General features: G+C 42.2%; 1 protein-coding gene across 7 annotated transcripts in view; it reads left to right on the top strand.

Moving 5' to 3' along the window:
* Positions 1 to 26852, top strand: part of LOC147101694 (rap guanine nucleotide exchange factor 1-like) — a 196453-nt gene that overhangs the window by 150617 nt on the left and 18984 nt on the right. For all 7 annotated transcript variants that reach the window (XM_085965506.1, XM_085965507.1, XM_085965505.1 and 4 more), the window contains 8 exons: positions 129 to 223; positions 2180 to 2288; positions 20019 to 20094; positions 20721 to 20805; positions 21615 to 21707; positions 25075 to 25260; positions 25695 to 25779; positions 26402 to 26496. In XM_085965506.1, the coding sequence (XP_085821632.1) occupies positions 129 to 223; positions 2180 to 2288; positions 20019 to 20094; positions 20721 to 20805; positions 21615 to 21707; positions 25075 to 25260; positions 25695 to 25779; positions 26402 to 26496 (824 nt within the window). The remainder of the gene's footprint in view (positions 1 to 128; positions 224 to 2179; positions 2289 to 20018; positions 20095 to 20720; positions 20806 to 21614; positions 21708 to 25074; positions 25261 to 25694; positions 25780 to 26401; positions 26497 to 26852) is intronic.

Here is a 26852-nt window from a genome sequence, read left to right as displayed (position 1 = left end):
AAAATTATAATAGCTGCACCGATTGGAGCTCGGTATCCAAGCTCAGTCAAATGTGTGCTGCTTGTTAACCAAGTTGAATTCCTAGCGTGCATTTTTTACATTGTTTAACATAGTTTGTTTCCCTCCAGGAGCCGGTAGGGTCTCCGAATGAACAAGAGATCCATCACAATGACTCTCCAATATCAACAACTAGTGAAAAGGAAATCCAAGATAGAGATGACAGGTGGGATTGTAGACAAAAACCTACACCCCTCTTTCTCTTAATCAAAACAACTCTTGATACCAAATTTATTCTGGGTTCTAGTCACTATTGACCATGTGCTGTCATTTGTAGCAAGTGCATATATAATGCATTTTTTTGTAATGCTGTAATTAGCATATACAGTATAAAGATTTTTTATTTGATAATTATATGAATAAAAGGGTGCTTTCATTAAGTTTGGGATTTGTTCAAAGACAATTGGAATCTGCTTAACCATAATCCTACAGCTACAAATCCTTTCTACAAATTTCCTACAGCGACTAAAACAGTTCAAATTAAGTGTTAGCTTCACATTGGCTTTAAGATTCAGTGCAACAGGGAAGTCAACATGATGATGACTGGTATTATTTGTGAGTGTGAAATAGACTACATTAAACAAAGGCAAGCATGCATTTATATAGCGCTGTTAAAAGAAGAGAAACAATATCCCAAGGGGCTTCATACAAGGATAAAAATGGCCACTGAACATAAATGGGAGAGTTGGGAGACATGACCAAAAATATGGTCAAATAAGTAGATTTTGAGAAGGTGTTTCAAGGTAAGGAGAGAGAAAATGAGATGGAGAGATTTATGGAGGGAGTTTTGAAGTGTAGGGTTTAGTCAGCTGAATGCTCTACCACTCACAGTGGGATAGAGGGGGAGAGGGTGCACAGGAGGCCAGAGCTAAAGGAACAATGGGCCAGGATGGGAAAGGTTATAGAGATGGGCAAGGCCATGGAGGGATTTGTCGATGAAGATTTGAAATTAATATATTGGGGGATATGCAGCTAATATAAGTAATATAATGGATTGGATTGATGGGTAAGTGAGAGTGCAGAACAAGGAGGCACGGAAACTAATTTTGGGCCAGTTGGAGTTCGTGAAGATTGGGGGACTGGTAAAGGGGGTGGGGGAGGAATGTTTGTTGGAAAAATGAAGTCTAGAGGCAGCAATAGCACAGATTAGGATTTCCGCTGCAGTGGGAGTAAGTTGGGGGTGAAAGGCAAAAGTTGAAGTAAGCAGTCTTGTTGATGCCATTGTGCAACTCTGCTCCAGATCAAACAGGGCACCAAGGTTATGTACTGTCTGTTGCAACCCGAACGAGCAATCAGGACATAGATAGTTGGCAGCAAAGATAGAGGTTTTGGTAGAATCCAACTATGGTAGCTTCATTCTTCCTAGTGTTCAGTTGGAGGAGATTCTGGTTCAACCACAACTTGATGTCAGACAGTTAGTCAAGGGAATTACTGAGGTACAAATGAGTGTCATCAGGATACAAATGGAAATGGTTTGTGGATGATGTAGAGGGGTAACATGTAGATGAAGAAAAGGAGGCTGAGGATGGATCCTTGGGGTACACTGTAGGTGATCACGTGGGCAGGAGGAAAAGTCTATACTTGACGCACTGGCTGCATTCAGACAGGTAGGAAGGGAGCCACACGAGAAGTGTAATGGAGATGGACCCCGGAAAATGGTGATGGAGGAGGGTGGTGTGATTGTCTGCATTGAATACCGCAGAATGGACAAGGAGGGCAATGTATCACAGTCGCAGGAGTTCGCCTCAGTGACTTTGGCCACAGCTATCTTGGTGCTGCTGATGGGATAGAAATCAGACTGAAGGGATTGAAACACGGAGTTGAGAGTTGGGAGGCAAGGACCTTGAAGAGGAAAAGGAAGTTGGAGATGGACTGGTAGTTGGGGCAGCCAGACGTTGAGGGATGGGGCTTTTTGAGGGGAGGAAATCCATTAGAATTAAACTGAGCAGAAAGCTATGAATTGTGTAGATGGTAAATTGGATGACATTTAGGATACAGTTTTCTCACTTTGTATATTATATTTATGTTTGAAATATGCCATTTCCATACTCATTTCTGTGCTGCATGAACTCATTGTGTCTAATTTACCTGTTCATTTCTGTACTGTCTGTCTTTTCCCTAGGCGAGCAGACGCTCCGAGTTCGCCAGATCTGGATCAAAATGATGAAACGGATGAATTGTCACTCATCGATCACGAAGAGATTGTGGCTAGGCTAACGCTCAAACAGGAGGTAATGTATCCTTTAGCACAGACTGTGTTTGACTGATGCACTTGCTGTGGATTAATTTGCTGACTTTTAATCCTTCATTCCTTTAGTGCTGCATTACCAGCTGAGCAATGTTTACCTGCAAAAGAGCCCCTTGCTCCCTGTGCAATAGCAACACCATCATCTGTTGCTAGATTAAAAACTAATACTCGATGTGGTGTTAATGTAAAAACAACAAACTTAGCAATTTTCAAAAATATTTCCCAGCTGCATGAAGTCTCTTGTGGCACTGTAGGGCATACAGTGTGTGGAACACTTGTTTTTTGAAATCACTGGGATTATTTAGACCATAACATCTGAATTGTTCAAAGGACACTGTACCAAAATTTTCTATCTTGGCTATTATATCTGGGAGTCGATATATAGTTAAACTTTCAAGATCAGGGATGCAGTTACAATATATAGCAACAACTTGGATTTATATAGCATCTTTACCATAGTAAAACCTCCCAATGCTCTTCGCAGGAGCATTATCAGATAAAATTTGACTCCGAGCCGCATAAGGAGATATTAGGAACAGGAGTAGCCCATTCAGACCATGGCTGACCTGTACCCTAACTCCATTTACCCACCTTGGCTCCATATCCCTTGATACCCTTGACGATTTAAAATTATTAATTGAGCTAGCAACTACTGCTTTTTGTAGGAGTGTTCTGCACTTCTATCACCCTTTGGGTGAAGAAGTGTTTCCTAACTTCTCTAAATTCTAAGACCTCAATCAAATCGCTCCTTAGCCTTCTATATTCCAGGAAATACAAGCCTAGTTCATGTAATCTCTCCTCAGAATTTAACCCTTGGAACCCTGGTAACATTCTGTTGAATCTGCACTTCCGAGGCCAATATTTCCCTTCTAAGATGCGGTGCCTAGAACTGCACACAGTACTCCAGATGTGGGCTAACCAGGGCTTTATATAGCTGTAGCAAAACTTCCTCCCCTTTATATTCTAACCCTCTAGATATAAAAGCTAACCAAAAACTTACTCGGAGGTAGGTTTTAAGGGGCGCCTTGAAGGAGGAGAGCTAGAGGTAGAGGGGTTTAGGGATGGAATTCCAGAGCTTAGACCGCTGAAAGCATGGCCACCAATGGTGGAACAAAGGAAATGGGGGTTGCACAAGAGGCCAGAATTGGAGCAACGCCGAGTTCTCAAGAGGGTTGTAGGGGTGGAGGAGATTACAGAGAAGGGGAGGGGCGAGCGAGATCTATACCTGTGGTTTACCATGAAGTACAGTTACATACTGTACCTGCACCAGCACTAGGCTGACATTTATATATCTGCTCTCTTCGTATTCTGTTCGCAAGTGGTGTTTAGAGGTTTGATTTGCAGGTTGGCTGATAATGAAATGTCAGCCTCCGTTATGGCATTTTTCTGTTGCTGCCTCTGCCATCATTCGTTGTAGCTTGTAGTAGCTGACTGCTGCTCAGAGGCGAAAACGCACGCTCTTCCCTGTCAGTATGTATTGTGCTTTGATTAAAGAACTGCATCTTACCATCAATATGATTGAGGCATTGGCTATTTTGTCCTGGTTCTATAGAAACCATTATATGGGATTGTGACTTTATATAAGTTAAGGTGAAGGATAATTTGAGGATATAATTACTTTCAGTTCAAATATTTTCGTCTTCTGAATTATGCCTGGTTGTATAGGTTTCTTTTGCTAAAGTGGGTGGTACAATGAGCTTTCACCTCTTGGGCATGGATTCATATCCAGCACAGCCTGGTGGGATGAAAGTCTAATCTCTGCTGGCTCTAAGAAATGAGTTTGCAAGTGAGCCCACAATAGAAAACTACCAGCAAGATTGGCAGTGTCCCCCCACCCTTGCCCCAAAGAAACCATAAGTTTGTAGCGGAAGTGGAAAACCTTATTTCAACGCAGGGATAATCTGAAATTAAGACTAGAAACATAGAAGATAGGATCAGGAGTAGGCCATTCGGCCCCTCGAGCCTGTTCTGCCATTTAATGAGATCATGGCTGATCATCCAAATTCAGTACCCTGTCCCTGCTTTCTCCCCATATCCCTTGATCCCTTTAGCCTTAAGAAATATATCTAACTCCTTCTTGAATATTTTTAATGAATTGGCCTCAACTGCCTTCTGTGGTAGAGAATTCCACAGGTTCACCACTCTCTGGGTGAAGAAATTCCTCCTCATCCCAGTCCTAAATGGCTTACCCCTTATCCTTAGACTGTGACGCCTGGTTCTGGACTCACCCACCATCGGGAACATCCTTCCTGCATCTAGTATGTCTAGTCCTGTTAGAATTTTATAAGTTTCAATGAGATCCCCTCTCATTCTTCTAAACTCTAGCGAATATAAGCATAATCGACCCAATCTCTCTTCATACATCATTCCTGCCATCCCAGCTATCAGTCTGGTGAATCTTCACTGCAATCCCTCCATGGCAAGAACATCCTTCCTCAGATAAGGCGACCAAAACTGCACACAATACTCAAGGTGTAGTCTCACCAAAGCCCTGTACAACTGCAGCAAGACATCCTTGCTCCTGTACTCTAATCCTCTCGCCTGCTGCACCTGCATGCGCAAGGACACCCAGCTCTCGTTGCACTTCCCCTCTTCCCAATTTATTGCCATTCAGATAATAATCTGCCTTCCTGTTTTTGCCACCAAAGTGGATAACCTCGCATTTATCCATATTATACTGCATCTGCCATGCATCAGCCCAATCACCCAACCTGTCCAAATCATGCTGGAGTTTCTCTGCATCCTCCTCACAGCACACACGCCTACCCAGCTTTCTGTCGCCTGCAAACTTGGAGATATGACATCTAGTTCCCTCGTCTAGATCATTAATATATATTGTGAATAGCTGGGGTCCTAGCACCGATCCCTGCGGTACCCCACTAGTCACTGCCTGCCACTCGGAAAAAGACCCGTTTATTCCAACTCTTTGCTTCCTGTCTGCCAACCAGTTCTCTGTCCAAGTCAGTACCTTGCCCCCAATCCTGTGTGCTTTAACTTTGCACGCTAATCTCTTATGCACATTTTGGAGCCAATACCAAAGAGCTTTATGCTGTGCTATAACCTAGGTGGGGAAATACATATTTCCACACATTCCCCAACACTGGCACCCTTCACCTTCATGAGAAAAAAGTCACATTCAAAAATGCAAAATATTAAATCTTTTAAGAGTTCACATCTAGATACTGCCAGTATCTGTACCAAATCTGGTAACCAAATTGCAAATGCTGACAACATGCACTAAATTTGCAAACTAATGTCATCCCATGATTTCTCCAATCTTCAGTGTAGTGATTTGATACGTGGTTTGGGGCTGTAGGGGTCATACATTCCCTGGAGTGGTCAACATTAACTGGCTATTTTTATAGCCCTCCTATTTTTTAAAAAAAAATGTAAACTGCAGCTAGTTCCACTTCAAAGCAGCACAGGAGGAATACTTAGAAGGTAAGTTTGTGAACAATTCTGCTGGGTAGGAAATATCCTACATTTTATTTTAGCCTTGAGACCTACTATTTCAGGTCTCCCTTCTTATCAGGGAGCCAGTCAGCTGGCAGTCAGGTCGGACACAGCTTTATGGAGAACTGCAGAAATCGGCATGCAGGCCTGTTAACTGGTAAAGATACCGTGGGCATTTCTGTTTGAGTGTTATGGGCCAGGCACCTCTGGTATCTAGTCTGGTTTGGATGCAAAGTCACAGGATTCTGTTCAGAGTTGTCTGCAAGTGGCCTGTAACTTGACTCCAAATGCTCCCAGTTAGTTGAAATATTGGTTCTCAATGATGATGAATTATAAAAGAGATATCTTCACCCAAATAAAATATTACTTCATATAGAGGGTGCTGGTTCCTGTTTTCTCAACCGTCCCCCCCAATCCACCAAATCATGGTTTCTTCCCTGAGCATCTTGTCTTTCTTCCTTGGAATTATATTGACCTACATTGGCTCCCAGGTTGAGCAGCGCCTCGATTTCAAAATTCTCATCCTTGTTTTCAAATCCCTCCATAGCCTTGCCCCATCCTATTTCTGTAATCTCCTTCAGCCCCACAACTCCGAGATATCCGAGCTCCTCTAATTCTGCCCTCTTGAGCATCCCTGATTATAATCGCTCAAACTTTGTTGGCCGTGCCTCCTGTTGCCTAGGCCCTAAGCGCTGGCATTCCCGCCCTAAGCGCTGGCATTCCCTCCCTAAACACCTCTGCCTTGCTACCTCTCTTTCCTCCTTTTAAAACCTAACTCTTTGACCAAGCTTTTGGTCACCTGGCCTAATTTATCCTCATGTGGATCGGTGTCATTTTCTTTGTCTTAAAATACTCCCGTGCAACGCCTTGGGACATTTTACTACGTTAAAAGACGCTATATAAATACAAGTTGTTGTTGTTGGAACTGAGGACCAGAACTGATGAAGCATAAAGGCTACTGAGCCATGACTAACTTGGCAAGAGTTGTGCTTGATTCAAAGCTTCCATATCATTGAAGCAAATTGAAGTGATACATTTACATTCTGTGCTTGATCAATGATTTTATATATAGCAGGTGTGTGCCTTGCCTAGTACACTACAAATATGTGCTTGTATCAGATTTAAATATAATAGGGATGAATGGAAATACAGTAGAACCCAATTAAATAAATAATCTAGTCCCCAACAAAACTTATTTATTTTTTGAGCAATTCTACAAACCGAGTATCCAATTTTTCCCATTGCTTCTGTTGCACTGCTGTCTCAATCTAGCAGAGCAGTTTGCCCAGTGTTGTCCATCACAGTCAAGTTTGGGTAGAGCCCGGGTTTCATTAAACAGCTGAATGAACTTCCAGTAGAATAGCTGAGTAGCAGTCATTGGAAACATCATAACCTGTCTTTTCTCTTTAAGGATAGTGACTGGTCTGTGCATTTCCAGCATTTTCTGTTTCTGTTCTTGAGCCTTTTGAGCGGTCTATTACAAACTGCCCAAGAGCAGACAAAAGATTATGCTCTTTTTCTTTGTTTTCAGTAAGAGAGAGCCACTGCCCTGTACCCTCCCCATGAAGATTTAAATCGGATCAGAAAATGCCTGTGTAGAGAACTGAAGTCGAAACAGACTATCAGTCTTCTCAATTTAATCGGAGTTCAAAATATTGCGTCTCACAGACAAACGGTTATAGAGCTGCATAGATGATTTATACCATGTGTGGTGTACATACTAAGATTTTTCAAATTTCTACACATGCCAGAGCAAGTTTATTTAAACAGATTTTATGTGAAGCATAAACAAAACAATATGAGAGGGGATCATGTCTCTATTCATGACGTTAGTCACAGTTAGCACACTAGCCCCATAACATTCCCGGAACATTTGATAGTTCTCGCATCCTGGCCTTAACATGAAACTGGCTACTTGTGGTGCATGAGATGTTGAATAGGTTATATTACTTCCTCACAGGATGCAAACAGGAGGTTGTGATAAATGGATGTTCATTGCCTTATCACGTCTATACATGAGATTCCATGGGGAAACCTGCTTGATGCCACTCTTTTCATCAAGGACCCAATATGTCATCAAAAGCATTTGTCTCTTGTGGTCATTCTGCTAAATGTTGATGTTTCACATCAGTCTCTAGTTCACTTCAAAACAAATACACAAAATTAGTTTAAATGTGCGGTTGCAGGATTCATCCATTATATCTTTTTTGTTTTAACACAGAAACTAATGGTTAAAATGCTGCACTTGGTTAAATTGGTTAGGGCTTTAAATGTGCATTAAATTTGTGTACTCTACATTCAATCAATTAAAATCTATTTTCAAAGTTGGAGTTGTGCACCTGGGGCAAATCATGGGATCTGCTCACATCTTTTGTGTGTATATACAGAATGCAAGTAAAGTTTTCCATTAAATACAGGAAATCTATTGCTTTCACTCTCTCTTCTGCCTCTGAGAAAACATAAGGTAATAAAGCACTCCAGTGTGGGCTAGCCCTCAGAGTCTGCAAGAACGATAACCGAATTGAATTGGCTACAGCCAATTGTTGCCTCAGCTTCAGAAGCTAATATTCAGAACAGATGCAGATGTGGCCAGGACCCAATGGGCCATGAATTGCATTACTGACTGTGCAGGAGGAGGCCTAGCCTCCTTATCTAAGGATTGATTTTTGAGTTGTGACGGCAAAGCCCCTGGTAGCCAGCAGCTGTCAAAAACAATCGCACAATTCATCGCTTCTCAGAGCTTGTGTGCCCCTTGAGTGGGGGGTGCAGTGCAAGGGCAGAACTGGAATCTACGTGTAATCATTTTGGATGTGAGTTAATTGGCAGTTTGGTGCAATGTTCCTTACATTAAGACAAAAAAACAGATTGCAGTTTTACCGATCACCCTGAAGTAGAAGTCAAGTTTGAGTTTAAGTTTCTATTGAAATATGCAGCATTTGATTATTTACCGCTGATGTGGTTGGAGATGCTACCTTTGGTCATTTAACTTTTACTGTATTTAAATAGACTAATTAAGTATGAACTGACTTCATTTTATTTTTTCCAGACATGGGGCAGGGACTGTGCATTTTTGGTCCTCAAATAATATACTGTTCACAAGGGGGAATGAGAGGCAAAAAGACCAGTTCAGTCTTTCACGTGGAATTTGACGGGTTAGCCTGTCAGATACCTCCCTTTGCTGGTTCCCACATTTTAACCCACGTTCTATTATAAATCATCACTCTCCCTGGGATTTCATGCCAATTGTTTCCAGATACACCATATTCATAAATGCTCATCCATTCTTGGGTACTTGACTGAATCCGATTCTAGCAGTACTTCATACAGGTAAGCGTTGCCAACAAAAATGCCAGAAAAATTAGTAATTTTAAACTTTTCCAAATACTCTTCCCTCACATTATGTACCATGAGCCGTAAAGATTGATTACATACAAGTCACTTTGAATGCATCTTGAGCTTCCTTCCATAATTTTAATTTCAAGGGTATGGAGAACTTGGACCCAAGAAAGTTCTTCTGCAGGGCACAGGATTTGAGGTAAAAAACAGAAAATGCTGTAAATACTCAGCAGGTCAGGCAGCATCTGTGGAGAGAGAAACAGTTAACGTTTCAGGTCAATGAGCTTTTGTCAGAACAGGATTTGAGGACTAGGAGATATTGTTTAAAGTAAAGGATGTCAAAAGAAAATAGGACATTTGTTAGTTAGTCGCATTAATTTTAATCTTTGGTTGTTTCTGCTCCTCCATTCTTCCTCACCAATTGATCTTCCATTTTAACTACTTATACTTTCTTACCAACTTCATTGAAATCTTTCTCTCTTCCCACTCCACCCCCCCCAAAAATACACTCCATTCAATTGGTACACACGGAAGCTTTTTGTAGTTAGTCGTAGTTTCTTCTCCCTATTCCTATCCACCCACCCCCTATCCTATCAAGTTGTCCAGATATGTAGGCAGTGATCACATTGACCTCCAGGTAATTGTAGCTTTTTGTGCTAGGCTGAAACTAGCAAATCAACAATTTTAGATCCCTTTTATTGTCCATGCATTATTGCACAAGTACAATGTGCATTCACGTCCTGATTTTTATGTATCTAGTACTCATTGTACCCAACAATTGAATCATCTTCCCAGCCCTCTTTTTTAAATGATCGATGCTCCTGTGCAATAAATTTCTTTCTTTGGACATCCAAGAGACTGCCACTCTTATCTTTTATTCATTTTAGCACATTCCCAATTTAGTAGGATAGCAGTATCTTTCCAGATCAGGTAGCCTCCTACCACCTCTTTCCTTTTTAATTTTTCAGTTCCTGCTTGTGGATGCCTTCTGTTCCCTATTAAAATTTTAATCTTTTGTAATGTACATTCACTCCCTCCACCACCGGCGCACCGTGGCTGCAGTGTGTACCATCTACAAGATGCACTGCAGCAACTCACCAAGACTTCTTCGGCAGCACCTCCCAAACCCGCGACCTCTACCACCTAGAAGGACAAGGGCAGCAGGCGCATGGGAACACCACCACCTCCAAGTCACACATCATCCTGACTTGGAAGTATATCGCCGTTCCTTCGTCGCTGGGTCAAAATCCTGAAACTCCCTCCCTAACAGCACTGTTGGAGCACCTTCACCACATGGACTGCAGCAGTTCAAGAAGGCGGCTCACCACCACCTTCTTGAGGGCAACTAGGGGTGGGCAATAAATGCTGGCCTTGCCAGCGACGCCCACATCTTATGAACGAATAAAAAATAATAAACCCTTGCAAGAAGCTATCGGCAACAAGTTGTGTAGTGCCTTTCGCACAACTGCCCAAAAGTGCTTCACGCAATGGAGAGTGTTTTCTGCATAGTGGTAAGAGATGACCAAAAGCATGGTCAAAAAGCTTTAAAGGTGGGAGAGAAGTAATAAATTAAGGTGGTTCAGAAAGTAGGCTGGAGATAGCTGAAGGGTTTGCTGCAGATAGAGGAATGAATAAAAATGGATACACAGGAGGCCAGTATCAGAGGACTGAGGGGTGCAGGCTAGGATGCAGTGCTGGTGGTAGTGTGTGTCAAGAATTATTTTTAATGGGAGCGAGGTTTTTAAATTCAGTGGGGCCCAGGCAGTCAATGGAGGTTCGTCCAGGGCAGTGGTGATGGGTGAGTGGGACTTGGTGCAGGGCTGTATGTTGGTGACAGTTTTGCGCATGTTGGAGTTCATGTAGGATGGAACGCATAAGGTCATTGGAAAAGTCAAGACTTGACTTAACAAAAGCATGGATAAGCGTTTCTGTGAGAATGGGGTGAGCTTGGGGGAGGGGCTGAGGAGTAATCACACACAGGTGGAATTAAGCAATCTTGATGGATAAGGTATTGGTTTTGAACCCAAATCAGGGTCAAACAGGACACACTGTACCACCTGGTTCAGCCTGGCTGGGCAGCTGAGGAAGGGGACGGAATTGACAAGGGAGTAGAAGTTTTGGTGGGGAGGAAAGATACGATGGCTTCAGTTTTCACCATATTCAATTGGAGAAAATTCTGGCTTATCCACGACTTAATGTCAGAGAAGCCTTGTGATAAGAGGTGGTCACTGAATCCAGCGTGCATCATCAGTTTATGCATGGAAACTGACCCCCATGCCTACAGATAATGTCTGAGGGCCAGAATGAACAGGGGGGATTCAAGGATGGGATACTTTGGTAGTGAATCAGGGATTCGAGCCATTGTTGGAGATGTGATGGATACTTTGTGCCAGATATGAGTGGCAGGTCAACTCTACAGGAGACAGTTGATGGAGTGGTTGACTATGCTGAATGTGGGATTTTCATAATACAGGAAACTTTGTGCTATCCGGCACCCACGGGACCGAGCTGCTGCCGTTGCCTCAAAACTTCCGTACTCTCCAGAGTTAATGTTGCGAGATACGGAGATTCTTATCTCCGTATTTGACAACAAACACTGTTGCTTAGCAACAGCTTCTAAACACTCGGGTGTGGCCCTAAAGCTCTGTAGCTGAAGCTGTTGCTATAGCTACAGACCTTGCACAGCTTGACTGTTCAAACAAAGCAAAAAAAACAAACAAAAAGAATAAAAAACGGCTGCTGATTTTTGCCGGTGGCTCCAGATTGCCGGATAGCTCACCTCCGGATAGCACAAAGTTTCCTGTATTTACTCTTCCACACTCAGCGACTTCATCTTGTTCTTTGTTTGTTTTGAATGTTGTGACTGCTCAGGGCTGATTTCAAGTTTTATCATGCTACAAATATTTTGTATCAATTTCATAACAAATCTGTAATATACTATAGCACCCGCTGTGTATACTATAAACCTTCCAGATCACTGTCAGTTTTTTTAATTACACTTGTATGCTACCTCTCTTGCACAATGATGAAAGCAGTCAAAAATGAACTTGATTTTTATTCAGTATTGTAAACAATAGCCTATACCTGCCAGTGAGTTAAAGGAAGTAATTCAGTCTCTGGGGTTTGTTGACCTTTATAAACCCATTGCAGTTTGACATTGAAACTGCTCAATTTAACTGTCTTATAAATAAAATGTAGGATGACATTGTGGAGCAGGAAGAAAATGACAGGTTCAAGAGGGCAGCCCCAAAGAAAACCTGCTGGAGGTAGTAGTGATTGCAGTAAGCAAACAATATCTGGAGAACGTTTTGATGATTGCAGTTTTAGTGGTAGAATGAAGTTCATTGCTTATATTTTTTTTAAGTGATTTTCCAAATACTGAATGTTGGGAGGATATCAATTCTGACTCGCTCTGATGTTACCCACATGTTCTACCGATTTGTTGCCCTTGTACTTAAAATGAAGAAAAAAACCTGTGATGGTGAATAACTGGTGCCCAGCAGCTGAACATAGGAACAGGAGTAGGTCATTGAGCCCCTCGAGCCTGTTCCACCATTCAATGAGATCATGGCTGATCTGCGACCTAACTCCATATACCCGCCTTCGGCCCATATCCCTTAATACCTTTAGGTAACAAAAAGCTATCAATCTCCGATTTTAAATTAACAATTGATCTAGCGTCAATTGCCGTTTGCTGAAAAGAGTTCCAAACTTCTACCACCCTTTGTGTGTAGAAGTGTTTCCTAATTTGACTCCTGAAAGGTCTGGCTCTAATTTTTGTACTATGACCCCTAGTCCTAGAATCCCAACCAGCCGAAATACTTTCTCTCTATCTACCCTATCTGTTCCCCTTAGTATCTTGTAAACTTCGATCAGATCACCCCTCAACCGTCTAAATTCTAGGGAATACAACCCTAATTTGTGAAATCTCTCCTTGTGATTTAACCCTTGAAGTCCGGGTATCATTCTGGTAAACCTACGCTGCACTCCCTCCAAGGCCAATATATCCTTCCTAAGGTGTGGTGCCCAGAACTGCTCACAGTACTCCAGGTGTGGTCTAACCAGGGTTTTGTATAGCTGCAGCATAACTTCTACCCCCTTGTATTCTTGTCCTCTAGATATAAAGGCCAGCATTCTATTAGCTTTTTAAAATTATTTTCTATACCTGTTCATGACATTTTAATGATCTATGTACCTGAACCCCCAAGTCTTTTTGGACCTCCACTGTTTTTAACTTTTCACCATTTAGGAAGTACCCTATTCTATCCTTTTTAGGTCCAAAGTGGATGACCTCTCATTTGCCTACATTGAAATCCATTTGACATAGTTTTGCCCATTCACTTAATCTGTCGATAACCCTTTGTAATTTTATGCTTTCATCTACAATGCCGCCTATCTTCGTGCCATCGTCAAATTTGGATGTGTGACTTTCTATGCCATCATTTAAGCTGTTAATAAATACTGTAAATAGTTGAGGCCCCAACACAGATCCCTGCATATAATATCCAGAGATGTTTTATACAAGAGCAGACTAGGGTAAGTACCTGTTCTCTCCAGTCAATTTTGGAATGTCACTGACTAAATGCACAAGATGCATTTATCCTTGATGGGTTTTTTGTTCCTGTTTTGGAAGAGTACTGTGCTTTTTTTACACTTTGCATCGGTACTTTGTTTCTGTAGGCTGTAATGTAGAGACCAAGAGTGCAAATGTGCAGGACTAGCTCCCTGTGTATACTTAACTCTGTGGTAGTCTTAAAACAGACAGATTTGCAGACTCAACTCTTGTGTCTACAATGCCATCTCCATCCTGGAGTGTCAGACTGATTACATAATGGCGTGCAGCCACCGGAAGTACAGCAGTTCGCCCCGTAAACTGGTTTAACCGTATGGGCCCACCATTCTGGCCATTGTCTTTGTGTGGAGTATATTATGCCGTTGCCACAATGAGAATAATGGTTTGTGTGCACAATGGCGCCATGTGATATCACCATATGTGCCCTACAGCTGCCATGGTGGTGCATTTACTGGCCTCGTGAGGACTGGCAGTAGTCAGGAAGATCCAGTGAAAAATGGCCTTGGCCACTGGTCTTAAAAATCCCAAGAAGTTTATTTTAATGTGGCCACCAGCTACGTACTGTGGGAGCCAGGAGCCAAAGACCAGTATAAAAGCAGCTGTCCTTAGTCCAGGCTGTTTCACCATCTTAGTTAAAATTTCTTGTGATGGAAACCTACCTTTTGTGTGTTAGTTTTGGAAATGAACAATTAACTTGAGAGAAAACTTGCCATAATAGTAAAACACACCTTAGTTTATTTAGTGCAATTGCACAATTATTTCCCAATCATTACATCTACTGTCTAGCAATGTAATAGTTTTTTAGTTTGATATTGCCTCAAAATACAGAAACATTGACGGGCTATTTTGGCAGGATAGATGTGCTGGTGGGGTTACAAGCACTGACCTCCTGTTGGGAGTGTCGAGCATTTCTAACGCTTAATGCTTTAGTTGAAATGTTCACTGCAGAGATCAGTTCCTATGGGACTAGGGGTAAACTTAATTAAATTTTAACCACAAAGGCTTACATTTTGAAGTGATAATTTTAACTAAAAATAAAATTAAAATTAATTTGGAAACTTGACGAATGTGAGTTTACATAGACGTGTATGAAATGGGAGGAGTCATAGTTCTTGGGTCTTGTAATCATTACATCCATCTTGAATTTCACTTTAAAACGCGAGTTTCAGATCTCTAGAAATATATGCCACTGTTACACATGCAGATTAAATAATCCAAAACTCAAGATGCATTTGATCACTTTTTAATCTTCCCCTGAATACGACAGTCACTTTACATCATCAAAACATATGACTTTCATACACCGTTCCGTAGAGCTGTTGACTCGGTGGATGTATTCCTGGCGGTTTCATCACATGTTTTCCCACCTCCAACGGCCAAACAACCGATTTTCCCAGATCCAATATTTCTATAACTAATAAACCAAAGTGTTAGACGGTTACAGGGTGATCTGATCGAAGTTTTCAAGATATTGAGGGGAACAGAAAGGGTAGATAGAGAGAAACTATTTCCACTGGTTAGGGAGTCTAGGACTGGGGGCATAGTCTAAAAATGAGAGCCAGGCCTTTCAGGAGTGAAATTACGAAACACACAAAGGGTGGTAGAAGTTTGGAACACTCTTCCGCAAATGGCAATTGATGCTAGATCAATTAATTTTAAATCTGAGATTGATAGATTTTTGTTAACCAAACGTATTAAAGGATATGGGCCAAAAGCGGGTATATGGAGTTAGGTCACAGATCAGCCATGATCTCACTGAATGGTGGAACAGGCTCGAGGAGCTCAATGACCTACTCCTGTTCCTATGTTCCTAATTGTTAAACGAAAATGGAAATACTTTTTTTAATGTCGCTATGATTTTTCTCCTGGATTGTTCGCAGCAGCATCCAGAAGATTAATCTTCAATTCCTGGAGACTCCAGGGGAATTGTATAAGAGCATCACTGATTAATTGATTGTTAAAGGTATTTACTACGTACCACAGATGTACTGTGGTACAATGCTGTCTATTTGCAGCCAGATTGCCCCTGTTCCTGTAAATCAGAACTTCTTATTGCGCACCAACAAAAGTTACTTCTGAACAAGATTTAACACTCAATTCTATTTATCACTGCCATATTCCATTCATCCTCAAACCGTGGGCTGTCCTAATTCATTTATATGCAATCTTCAAATAAATTGAAGAATCAGCAGTTGGAGTAATGGAATAGTTAGTTACTTCACTGAGGCATAGTTTCTCACCTTCACAGTTGAGTAAGGAATTCTATTAACTTTACACTCCAATGCGTAAAAAAAAAATGATGTTTATTCCACAGTTCTTTCTACCAATTTTCTCATCGTCTATTACATGCTCAGGAAAATTATACATTAACCAAATCACAATAACAAAATGTAATGAAGCACAATATTCATCAATTTAAATATATACCAGTCGCTTTTCCATGGTGTTGCACACGGAATCAAGACCAAGTGTGTTTGTCGGGTGAAGTGTAGTTAGAGGGCTGGCTAGGGTGCAGATTTAATCCAGTCCCCATTTTAAACTCAGACGTTCTGACCTTATTTTTATATTTCCGTTATAAATTCCTATGTCTGCATTTATGATAGAAATTGCCTATGTCATTTGTCTCTCGATAACTGTGAACATAATAAGACTTTATAATGGAAAAGGTGGCACGTGCGTGCAGATGCAAGATTTTTTTATATCGCTGAATATAGAAATTTTAGCTTTTATTACAGTTCAATCAGATTTTGTTGGAAAGAAATTTGAGCAGTACAGTATTACCAGCAGATAATTGAATGGGAAAAAGAAGTGATTTGAAGAATCAAATGGGAAGGAAAAAGGGAGATAAAACCCTTAGTCTACCTGTTTTCTTTTTCTCGCCCTTCCCTTGTCTGCCTGCCACAAGAACTGTGCTCCCTGAATAATTGGGCCTCCACTATTTCCTTTCACAGCAGGCCACAGCAGGAATTGAGGGCCTGTTTAATACCTAATGTCATGACTACTTTGCCTATTGTTTGAGACTTCCAGTGCCATGAAGGATATATTTTGAAAAACCAAAGGGTGATTTTGGAGAAAGAACTCTTTCATGTGGTGCCGTACCAAATGTCCTCCTAAAGCATTTCACTTTTTGGAGTGCAATAACCTTTTATATAGTTACTAGCTGGGGAGCCCCGCGTTGCGAGGGCAATTTTGGGGCGCGAGGGCAATTTTGGGGCGCTTGGTCTCCCTGCCCCTGTGTGTCCCCCCTCTCCCTGTCATGTCCTCTCCCTGTCCTATCCCTCCCCTCCCCTCCCCTCCCTCCCCTCCCCTGTCTCCCTCCCTCCCTCCCTCCCCTCCCCCACCCCCGCTCCCCCACTCCCCTCTGTCCCTCTCTCCGGCCCCTCCCCCTGCCTAGCGCCTGAGGTCCGGAGCTGAGGTCCCCCGCGTATGGCGCGGCTGATGGACGGCCGCTGTGGGCGGGCGGGCGGCGCATGCGCGGTCAGTGGGCAATTTTGGGGCGCTTGGTCTCCCTGCCCCTGTGTGTCCCCCCTCTCCCTCTCATGTCCTCTCCCTCTCCCTGTCCTATCCCTCCCTCCCCTCCCTTCCCCTCCTCTCCCTCTCCCTCCCCCTCCTCTCCCTCCCTTCCTCCCCTCTGTCCCTCTCTCTGGCCCCTCCCCCTGCCTAGCGCCTGAGGTCCGGAGCTGAGGTCCCCCGCGTATCGCGCGGCTGATGGACGGCCGCGGCGGGCGGGCGGCGCATGCGCGGTCAGTGCGGGTGGCGCATGCGCGGTCAGTGCGGGCGGCGCGAGCGCCCCGCGATTTCCCGAGGCTCTTCCCCCCCCCCCCCCGATTTCCCGAGGCCCCCCCCGCGATTTCCCGAGGCTCTTTTCCCCCCCCCCGATTTCCCGAGGCCCCCCCCCCGCGATTTCCCAAGGCTCCACCCCCCCCCCCGCGATTTCCCGAGGCTCCCCCCCCCCCCCCGATTTCCCGAGGGCCCCCCCCGCGATTTCCCGAGGCTCCCCCCCCCCCCCGCGATTTCCCGAGGCGCTCCCCCCCCCCCCCCCCCCCCCCCATTAAATTGTTATTTAATTCCCTAACACATCATTAAAATATTTACCTTAGTTCCCTAACACACAGTGTGGGGGAAAAAATTGTGAAAAATCAAGATGGCGGCCACTCACCTCGGTTCAGAAGGATAAGGCCCGCCCACACACGCACCGATTGGTTGACCGGTCAGGTCACCGAAGCATAGGATTGGTCAATCGTCGAGTCACTCGACACTCAACTGTAGGAAGGAACCCGCCGTCCGATTGGTGGACCTCGACGTCACACGGTCGCTAATGAGATGCTAATGAGCGGAACGCTGAACGTTTTTGGGATACCGCGGGCGGGATTCTTGTCCGGCCGAAACGTAAATACGCCTATGACCGGTCCGGAATCGCAAGCTTTCTTTTGAGGCGACGCGCGCGTCGGTACGCTCTAACTTTCAAACGTATAGAGAACGGACGGACAGACAGACATCGGGACAGACAGACAGAAGAGCTCTTTTATATATATATATATATATATATACATAGATGTAATGATTTGGAAGGGGGATATGAAAATTCTTTTGTCTCTTTATTAAAGATTAATCGAACACTGAGAGTAACCACCAGCCTGTCTTGTTTCTGAAATAGATAAAGTAGTAATTCCTTTGAGTAGACAAAAATAAAGTGTGGCTCTCTACCAGGAAGCTTATAGGCTTCTCCACATTAAAAGTCGAGGAATCCCAGTTTCTATCCCATGGCCTGTTTGAAAGTATTCCCAGAGTGTGTATATAATTGCAGATTTGTCTCAAGTTACCACTAGTAAAAGACTTGGCGACAAGGAATGCCATTAAATGAGAAATCTGCTGTGTTGGTATATTGTAAACTTTTGTGTCAATATTGTTTGAATCCTCTGGACTCAAATTGGTTGGGCTACTCTAGTCAGGCTCCTGCTGGGTTTGTGGCTTGTCGAGGTGGGTGTTAACCATTTTGTACATGTGCAAAACTTCTGATATAATTGCTGTATCTCAGTATCTGAAATATTGGATTTTGATCTGCTAACTTTAATTTTCATAGACATTAGAATCCCCCTTACCCTCCTGAACCCAGTCCCTACTCCCAAGTGAAGCCATCAGGAAATGGCTCCCCTTGTTTGCAAATGTTTCATACTGAATTCACAAAAACAATAGACCAGGGGGAAGTGATCGATCCTTCCCTTCTCTATCCCTCCCTTCACTTTTGAAACATCTACTTAAATGGCATCCAAGGTGGAGTAACTGATGCCTTCGGTATTTCTCAAACTGTTGAGATGTTTGATCATATTCTGCTAGCCATAGACGTTGCCATGTGTGATTAGTTAGGAATGTACTTTGCGAGCTTTTGGGATGTTCATATTGCAGTGATTCCATACTCCTGTAATTCAATGTACTTGAGTACATCAATTGAAAATTTAAATGGTCCATCCTTTCTTGTGCAGGTAAGAGGAAATAGAATGAATCTAACTGTTTTTGCATGGTCAATGTCATTTTTGGATATGTGTGTGTCTGTATGTGTATAATCACTAAACATTCATTGCTGAGGATTAACTACATGTATACAAGCAATTTTGCTACAGAAGAAGGAAGCTCGTGTTTTTCTTTTTGCACATTTCTAAAGTCTATATCCTGGAGATTCCTGTATTTCTCTCGTCATACTGCTCTTTAATCCACTATCAACATGTTCAGGTGCTAACAGGAATTGCACACTCGAGTGAATTTGAATCGTTACTTAATTTCTTCAGCTACATGTTGCTAATTGATTTTAATTTACTTGGGGGTACAAACTGAATACTGCAACAGTGTATTTATTGCATGCTGTTTAGAATTATAGAATCTCGCAGCACAGAAGGAGACTATTCGGCTCATTGTGTCTGTGTCGGCACTATGAAAGTGCGATCCAATTAGTCCCACTGATCTCTCTCCCCATAGCACTGCAAATTTGCTTGGGTCCATCAGATTTCAGACCTTTCTGCTACCCCGCCCCTGTCAAAAAAAAAAACAAACAAAAAAAAAAATTCCTTTGCCTCAACCAATGGCATTTTTTACACTGAAGTGGAGAAGTTGGATCAAGTTAATCTAAAATCTTTAAAATTGGGAATACAGAGCTCTGTCTATAAAGTAGATCATCAGTTTTCCAGTTACTAGTATAATGGACTGAGGAAAGAGATGGACTTTTATCATTTGACCAGTCATCAAATATTATCAGTGTTGGTCTCTGATATTTATTGATGCATTTTATTAAATTAAGGTTCCTTTTTTCTTGCTTCTATATTTTGAGAGTTTTTCATTTGAACGTCTGTATTCTAGGGAGAGGATGGCCCAGCGGTGCGAGGAGGCTCTGTAGATATTCTCATAGTGCATGCAACTGAAACGGATCGTAAAGGTAAGAGCTTCTCACAAATATGCACTACTGCAGTGACTTCCAAAGGATGGAGTTCATTTTAGTTTCTTGGATCCATTTTCCTTGTGTAGGAATTGGAATTAAATAATTTGTGCTCTTCGAGTTGGAATGTTGTAACGTTTTACATTTTGGACACTGAAGCTCTCCACTTTGAGCACAAATTAGTTGATCTTTAATTGCCTATTTTAATAAATTAATTTCTTTTTAATTTGCATTAAATTCTCTGATAGCCAGAGTTAGGCTGCTTAAGGTCACAAGTATTTATTTTTCACAGTCCTTTCCTGTTGTGTATTGGTGCTATGTTTACTTAAGTTATTTATTGCGTACTTTGAGACATAACTTTTTTTAGGTCTACAATGTAGCTGTGGTGATGGTGGATAAAGTCAGGGTTTGCTTATTGGAGCACTGACTGTAAACCAGGCAAAGCAGGCCAAAACAGATTCTATAAAGTTAGCCGCATACTGTTCTTTGGTTAAAGGAGCATGCTTTGTGTTTTTTTTAATCAGTTCTAACATTGAGGAACACTGTAGACACATATGAGATTCTTCAATATGATAGACAGTTGGTTTTGTTCATACTTCCACTTGCCTGTCTGTCTTGCTCTCTAGATCTGGTCCTTTACTGTGAGGCATTCCTGACCACCTACCGGACATTCATTCCTCCTGAGGAGATCATCAAGAAACTGCACTATCGATATCCTTTGATTTAGCAGGATTGCTAGCTATAGCTTTGCACTAAAGGACTGATCAATTTGACACATTAGCGATGTGCACCTAGAAAAAACATTAGTGTGGAGAAGCCTGTGTGCAACCGTGTATGTCGAATTATATTGATTTTTCTGTTCCTCCAACCTCCCCCAATCTTTTCTACAGCTCTTGTATCGCACCTGGGCTCCTTGGATTGGGAAGGCCGTTTCAACCTGTTCCATCCTCGGGTAACAGAGGCAGTCACTGCATTGTCAAGCAGCTGCATCATTACCCTGAATTTTTCTAATTGCTAGCCTTTTTTCTTTAAGGATGATGAATGATTTGGAGTGCTGGGCAATTCTGTGACTTCAATTCCTATTCACAGAGTAGTGAACACAAACCTCTCGATGGCTGTGCTGCCAGGTGACCAATTTTGTCCATTTTGCCCACACTTGAAAGTTTAGGTTGTAGATATTGGGTATTTTTTTAAGCACGAGGGAGATGTTGTATTTTGTGTTAGTGGGGGAAAAAAATGACAAGGCAGCCTCGTGGATCTGGTGGTAGAGTTTGAATCCTAACAAAGAATGGTTCAATTAGCCTAACCCTCATTGAGAGTTTATAGCTCGCCCTCTGGATGCAGGACCACGTGGACTTGCAGCTGAGGCAGCACAGCCGTGACCATTTCTTCGCTGTGGGCCCACATGCTCTTTGTAAAGTAGTACGGGAAGTGCTGTGAAGAAATCTGTGGGCCACAAATTTTTATTTATACAACAGCTAACATTATTAATAGTTTCTTTTTACTTAACTAATGACCACTTATGAGAAGTTTTGCCACTGTCCAGACACTTTCAAGAAACGGGTGAGCAAGAATACGTTCTTCGTACTGGTGCGAGTGGTGGATGAACTCTGGTGAGTAATATCGACAGTTACTACATTACAAAGACTGCAGGTGATTTCTTTTCCCCCGCAGTAGCGCATGCTCCCATGTGTTTTATTTAAAATGGGGCACCAAAAGTGCTTTTTTCTTACAAGACAGTAGATTTATTACAACAATAATTAATTATGAACAAGGTTATGCATCAGTAACAAGATCTGCCATTGCACTAAATTTCCTCCATACCAAAAATTCCAAGACTCCCAGTAGAAAATACCACTTGATGCACCACCTCTAAGTAACGCGCGCACTTATTTGCCCCTCATTTCTCCTCCCCCCCCCCCCCCGAAAAAAAGCACCAAAACTTGCTTGCACTGCTGCTACCTTTTGTTAATTAGTTTAAAGTGACAAACCTGTCCAATAATTTCCTCTAGATCATAGGAACAAAGGGATGTACAGGAGTGAAAAAAGGATCAGACAGAGCCCAAAATATCTCGCTGTACACTCTCTGTTTGACCTTTCAGTTGCTTCTTCCCCCCCCCCCCCCCCCAAAAAAATTCCGCTCCCACTTGAAATTCTGGCACTAATCACTAACTGTCTCCCTACGCAACCTGTGTTACACGTCCATTACCCTTTGTGTGAAGCAGTTGATACTGAAGTGTCTGTTTACCCTCCCTCTTCTGAGCTTGCGCCTATACCTTCTGTCTGTTTGCAGTTCGGTCTACAATTCGGTCAACACAATTTGTTTTTAATTGTTGTGGCATGGGCAATGCTGGCAAGGCTGCTTTTATTACCTATCCCTAGCTTCCCTGAGAAGGTGCTGATGGTGGGCTGCAATGCTTGAGGTGATGTTGCTCCCACGATGGTGGTGTTGGGAATTGCAGGATTTTAACCCAGTAGCGATGAAGGTGAACTATGCCCAAGTCAGAATGGTGTGTGACGTGAAGGTGATGGTGTTTCCATGAATTTGGATCTACACTGTGGTAAAGGTCGCTCAGGATAGACCTTATTAAAATTTTCAAGGTTCGAAGAGATATAGCGTTCTGTTCATAACCGATTCAGCAATATCGATTTAATTACCCTTCTCCAGTCCTTTTTAAAAAAAAATAAATAAATAAATAAATAAATAAATTTTTTTTAAAAATTAGGACGTCCCCGCTGTAGTACGGTGACCAGAATTGTACACAGTACTTCAGATGAGGCTGAACTAGTACTCTGGGCATGCTCTATAGATGCTCTGGGCACTTGAGATCCATCTATCTGGCTGTACACCCTGAGATTTTTGCTTGCCACCATCATTGCTGTTGTCTAGTGTACTGATGGTTTTAATGTGCTGTCCACCATTGCCCCCAAATCTATCTCTCTCTCGTCCTGTAATTTATTACATTTCATTTTATATTCCCACGTCTCGGTGCCTTGCGTTTGTTCACAGTAAGTACATTTGTCACTTGTCAGGCTAATCGATCCAGAAAACGTTGTATTTGGTCCACTTGCTCCATGTTATTTGCAGCTTCCTAAATTTCTAGTAACATTGTTTCTCATAAGAATATTTTGTGAGCTCTTTGCCTAGTTGACAGGTTTTTTTTCAAAAATAGATTAAAATGAACTTTTACAGTAATAAATTAATTATACGGAAATGAAGGCTGTTGAGCTTTGATATGAGGAAGCTATTCTGACGCCGGAGAAACTAGAATTAGCTCAGAATTTGTGTTACAACACAGTCCCTTCACTTTAGTGGGATTTTAAACAATACAGAGTAGCAGTGAATAAGCACCGTGACATCTAAATTGGTGCCAAATGATGAGCAGCATCAGTTAGTTTTCTCTCAAGCTCCACCACTCAAACTGGCTGGTTACGCACCCTGGGAGCAGATTGCTGCCTTCTCTTGGCAGAGAGGTCAGTACATGCCTAATGAACAACATACTTCAAGAGGGGGCAACAGTAATGTGCTTTGGACCTCCAGTGTCCTTCATCAAAAAGCAGTAGGATGAGAGTTCCTCTCTTTTCCCCCCCCCCCCCCCCACCCACATTCCGAAGTGTGCAGCCTTCCATACTTGACAGCTAATGTCACCAGCTCCACTTGCAGCTTTGCATTAATGGATTAAATGTATTGAGTGTTGTTTTATTGGTGTTTTGAATGAATTACGTAAGAGTAGTTAAACCTGCCTCCAGCATCTGTAGTGGTTCCTAATGTAATACCTTGGGCCATATTGATTAGCACAGAACAGGACCCTGTTTCTGAGTGGATAACTTTAACCTTTCTGTATGCTGAATGTCATTTCCAGTTTCAAAGCATACATACTTTGTTGAATACGCTTACCAAAAAAGTGTAATTTGTAGAATTTGGGAACTGTGCAGAGCCTGGTTCCGGGAGTAATTTTGCATGGATACTTTTACGGATAAGGAAGAATTTATGTAGTACTTTTCTTCAGGAGATTAAATGGGGGAAATAATATGATGAATGTTATTGCACATGGGCTGTGGAAGGAATGTTGATGAATGAAATAATGTAGTGATGACGAGATGCAAGTATGGGCAATATGAAAACTATAATAGCTAATAGAATGTGTAAAATTTTCCTCCCCAATTTAAAAGTATATTTTTTTTGTTCCCTTTGCCCTATTCACTAATCCCGAACACAGGTTAGCAGCTAATAGCAATTCTGACTTGAAGGGTTTCTCATTTTCAGTATAAAAATTGAAACTTCACTCTTACCAATAGCGCAGGGAGGATTAGAGGGGTGAGGATAGGAGCAGGAAGTAGCCCCGGATGAGCTATAATGAGGTCTGTAATTCAGATCCCATTCCTGGTTGCCCGTTTAGGTTTATCAAAGCGATGGTGAAATTTTCTGTTTGAGAAAGGCTTGCATTTATATAGCACCTTTCATAACCTCAGGACGTCCCAAAGGGCTTTACAGCCAATGAAGTACTTTTGAAATGTAATCGTTGTAATGTAGGAACTGCTTGACAGTTATCTGGGAGGAAGGATGCAAAACTAGTTCAGGGAATGGTAAACAAATCGAGCATAAACCTAGTCATGATTGCCTTAGCATTTGTGTTTGTGGCATTAAATGACAGTGACCATCTCGATTTAATAGCTATGTTAAGGGAGCTCATATGATTGAATAGCAACTAGTGATTTACATTGTACATTGTAAATTTGGTATGCCAATATCTAATGTGGAAATATCCCTGCGATCATGTTTTTAATATTTGTACATTTCCCATTTAATTTTTCCTGTACATTTTTCATAAGTCTGCTTTTTAACAATGCTGAAGCATGGCAAATATTCAATGTCCTGAACTGCAATATGAATGTAGTCCTACTGAACTGCTGTTGTGTTTATGCTGTACTTGATGATTGTCCTCTGACCGATTCCTTTTTGGTGTGTCCCTTTCCCAGTCTGGTGGAACTATCGGATGACATCCTGAAGTTGTTAATGGAGCTCGTGTTCCGTTTAGTGTGTAGTGGTGAGCTGAGCCTGGCCCGGGTTCTGCGAAAGAATATTCTGGATAAAGTAGATCAGAAGAAAACTGTGAAATACGCTAGTCTGATGAAGCCGTTGGCTGCACGAGGGGTAGCAGCAAGGTAGGCGTTGTATGCATACTTTAAAAAAAAAAAAAAAAAAAAATACTTTGAGTTTCATGCTGTTTTCTGGGATTTACTAAAGAGAGTTGTAAATGTGTCAATATTGAGAACAGAAATGAATAAGTACCTGCACCTGTGAAGCAAGCAATGTAAAATAGTGTACACTGAAATGTGGGGAGACAATATGTTTGAAAGGCGTTCACAAACATAGCTGCCAATAAATGAGGTTACAGACCTCCTTGAAGCATATTTGTATGTTACTGGAATAGCTCATTAGCGAAACTTAAATAACCAGATGGAAATGGACTGTCTCAGAATTAATTTTTTTTTGTTGGGGGTGGGGGGTGAATGCTGTTGAATGAAAACGGAATCTATTCTGTCCCTATGACTTCCTGTAAACTTCAGGTTTTAATGCCTTTTCCCCCCCCCTGCAGGCCTGGAACCCTTCATGACTTTCACAGTCATGAGATTGCTGAGCAGTTGACACTGTTGGATGCTGAGCTGTTCTACAAAATAGAGGTAATGATCTGATGGGGAATATTTTGGATGGATCTGTGTTCTGTGACAAGTCTAACAGATTAGTACATTTTCATGGATTGCGTTGACATGAGATTAGCTGTCAAGTGAATCACAACACTCTTCTGTTTATCTGAACTGCTGAAGAAACAGCAAGCCTGTTTGAGATAATTAGAAGTCAAAGGGTTCAATTGTGCAGAAGAATAAGATTAGATCAGCAGAAGTGAGCCATAATAGACACCTTCACGATCAGACAATTGAGAAACAAGCTGCTATTGAGAATTATTCCACAAACAATTGACTACTGAAGATAATTAACACTATGCTATGGTCTTGGTTTGTAGAGAGAGGGTATAATATTGAACGCAGAACTGTGTCTGAACATTTCCGGTGGGAGACTCCCAAAAATAAAATTTAGGACAGCTTTTTGTCCCCTTCCTGCCTTCCTTCCTCCAAATCAGTTAACGTCAGCGCTGTAAAAATAAAGATTCCATTGGTGGTTCCTTTGTGCCATATTTTTGGAACCAAGGGTACATCACAGTCCTGATCTAATAAACCTGTTGCCAGTCTAGCAAATCTTTTGGCTGCCTTCATCTCACTTTTCCATCACTTCTCTTAATGACAGATCCCTGAGGTTTTACTCTGGGCCAAAGAACAGAATGAAGAGAAGAGTCCAAACCTAACGCAGTTTACCGAGCACTTCAACAACATGTCCTATTGGTGAGGATGAGGCAATATTTGTCAGTTCTTTACGTCTCTGACCAGTCTGAACCAAACTAGTCGAGGTGGGAAGGAATCAGTTCCGTGGGGGCAAGAACAGGTTGAAATGCTGGGTCGATCAGGACAGTCCTGTTTGTGGATCACGGGCAGGAGGTAGAAACGGGCTGTGCGGTGTTGGGGGGGACTGAAGGAGGCTGTAGGAGAGGGGAAAGATTCCCAGAGGAGATGAGGTCAGTGATGGTCTGGGAAACAATGGTTTGAAGTTCGCTGGTGGGGTTGTGATCCAGGGGGAGGTGTGAGGAGGTGTCAGAGAGTTCGTTGTCATTACCCCTCTGAAATTGACTGCAACTGCAGGT

The sequence above is a fragment of the Somniosus microcephalus genome, chromosome 23 (genome assembly GCF_052327205.1).
Source record: "Somniosus microcephalus isolate GS21.2 chromosome 23, FLI_Smic_1.0, whole genome shotgun sequence".
In the NCBI taxonomy this organism is placed as follows: domain Eukaryota; kingdom Metazoa; phylum Chordata; class Chondrichthyes; order Squaliformes; family Somniosidae; genus Somniosus; species Somniosus microcephalus.
The sequence above is the reverse complement of the archived record's forward strand: the minus strand, read 5'-3'. Positions and strand labels throughout refer to the sequence as shown.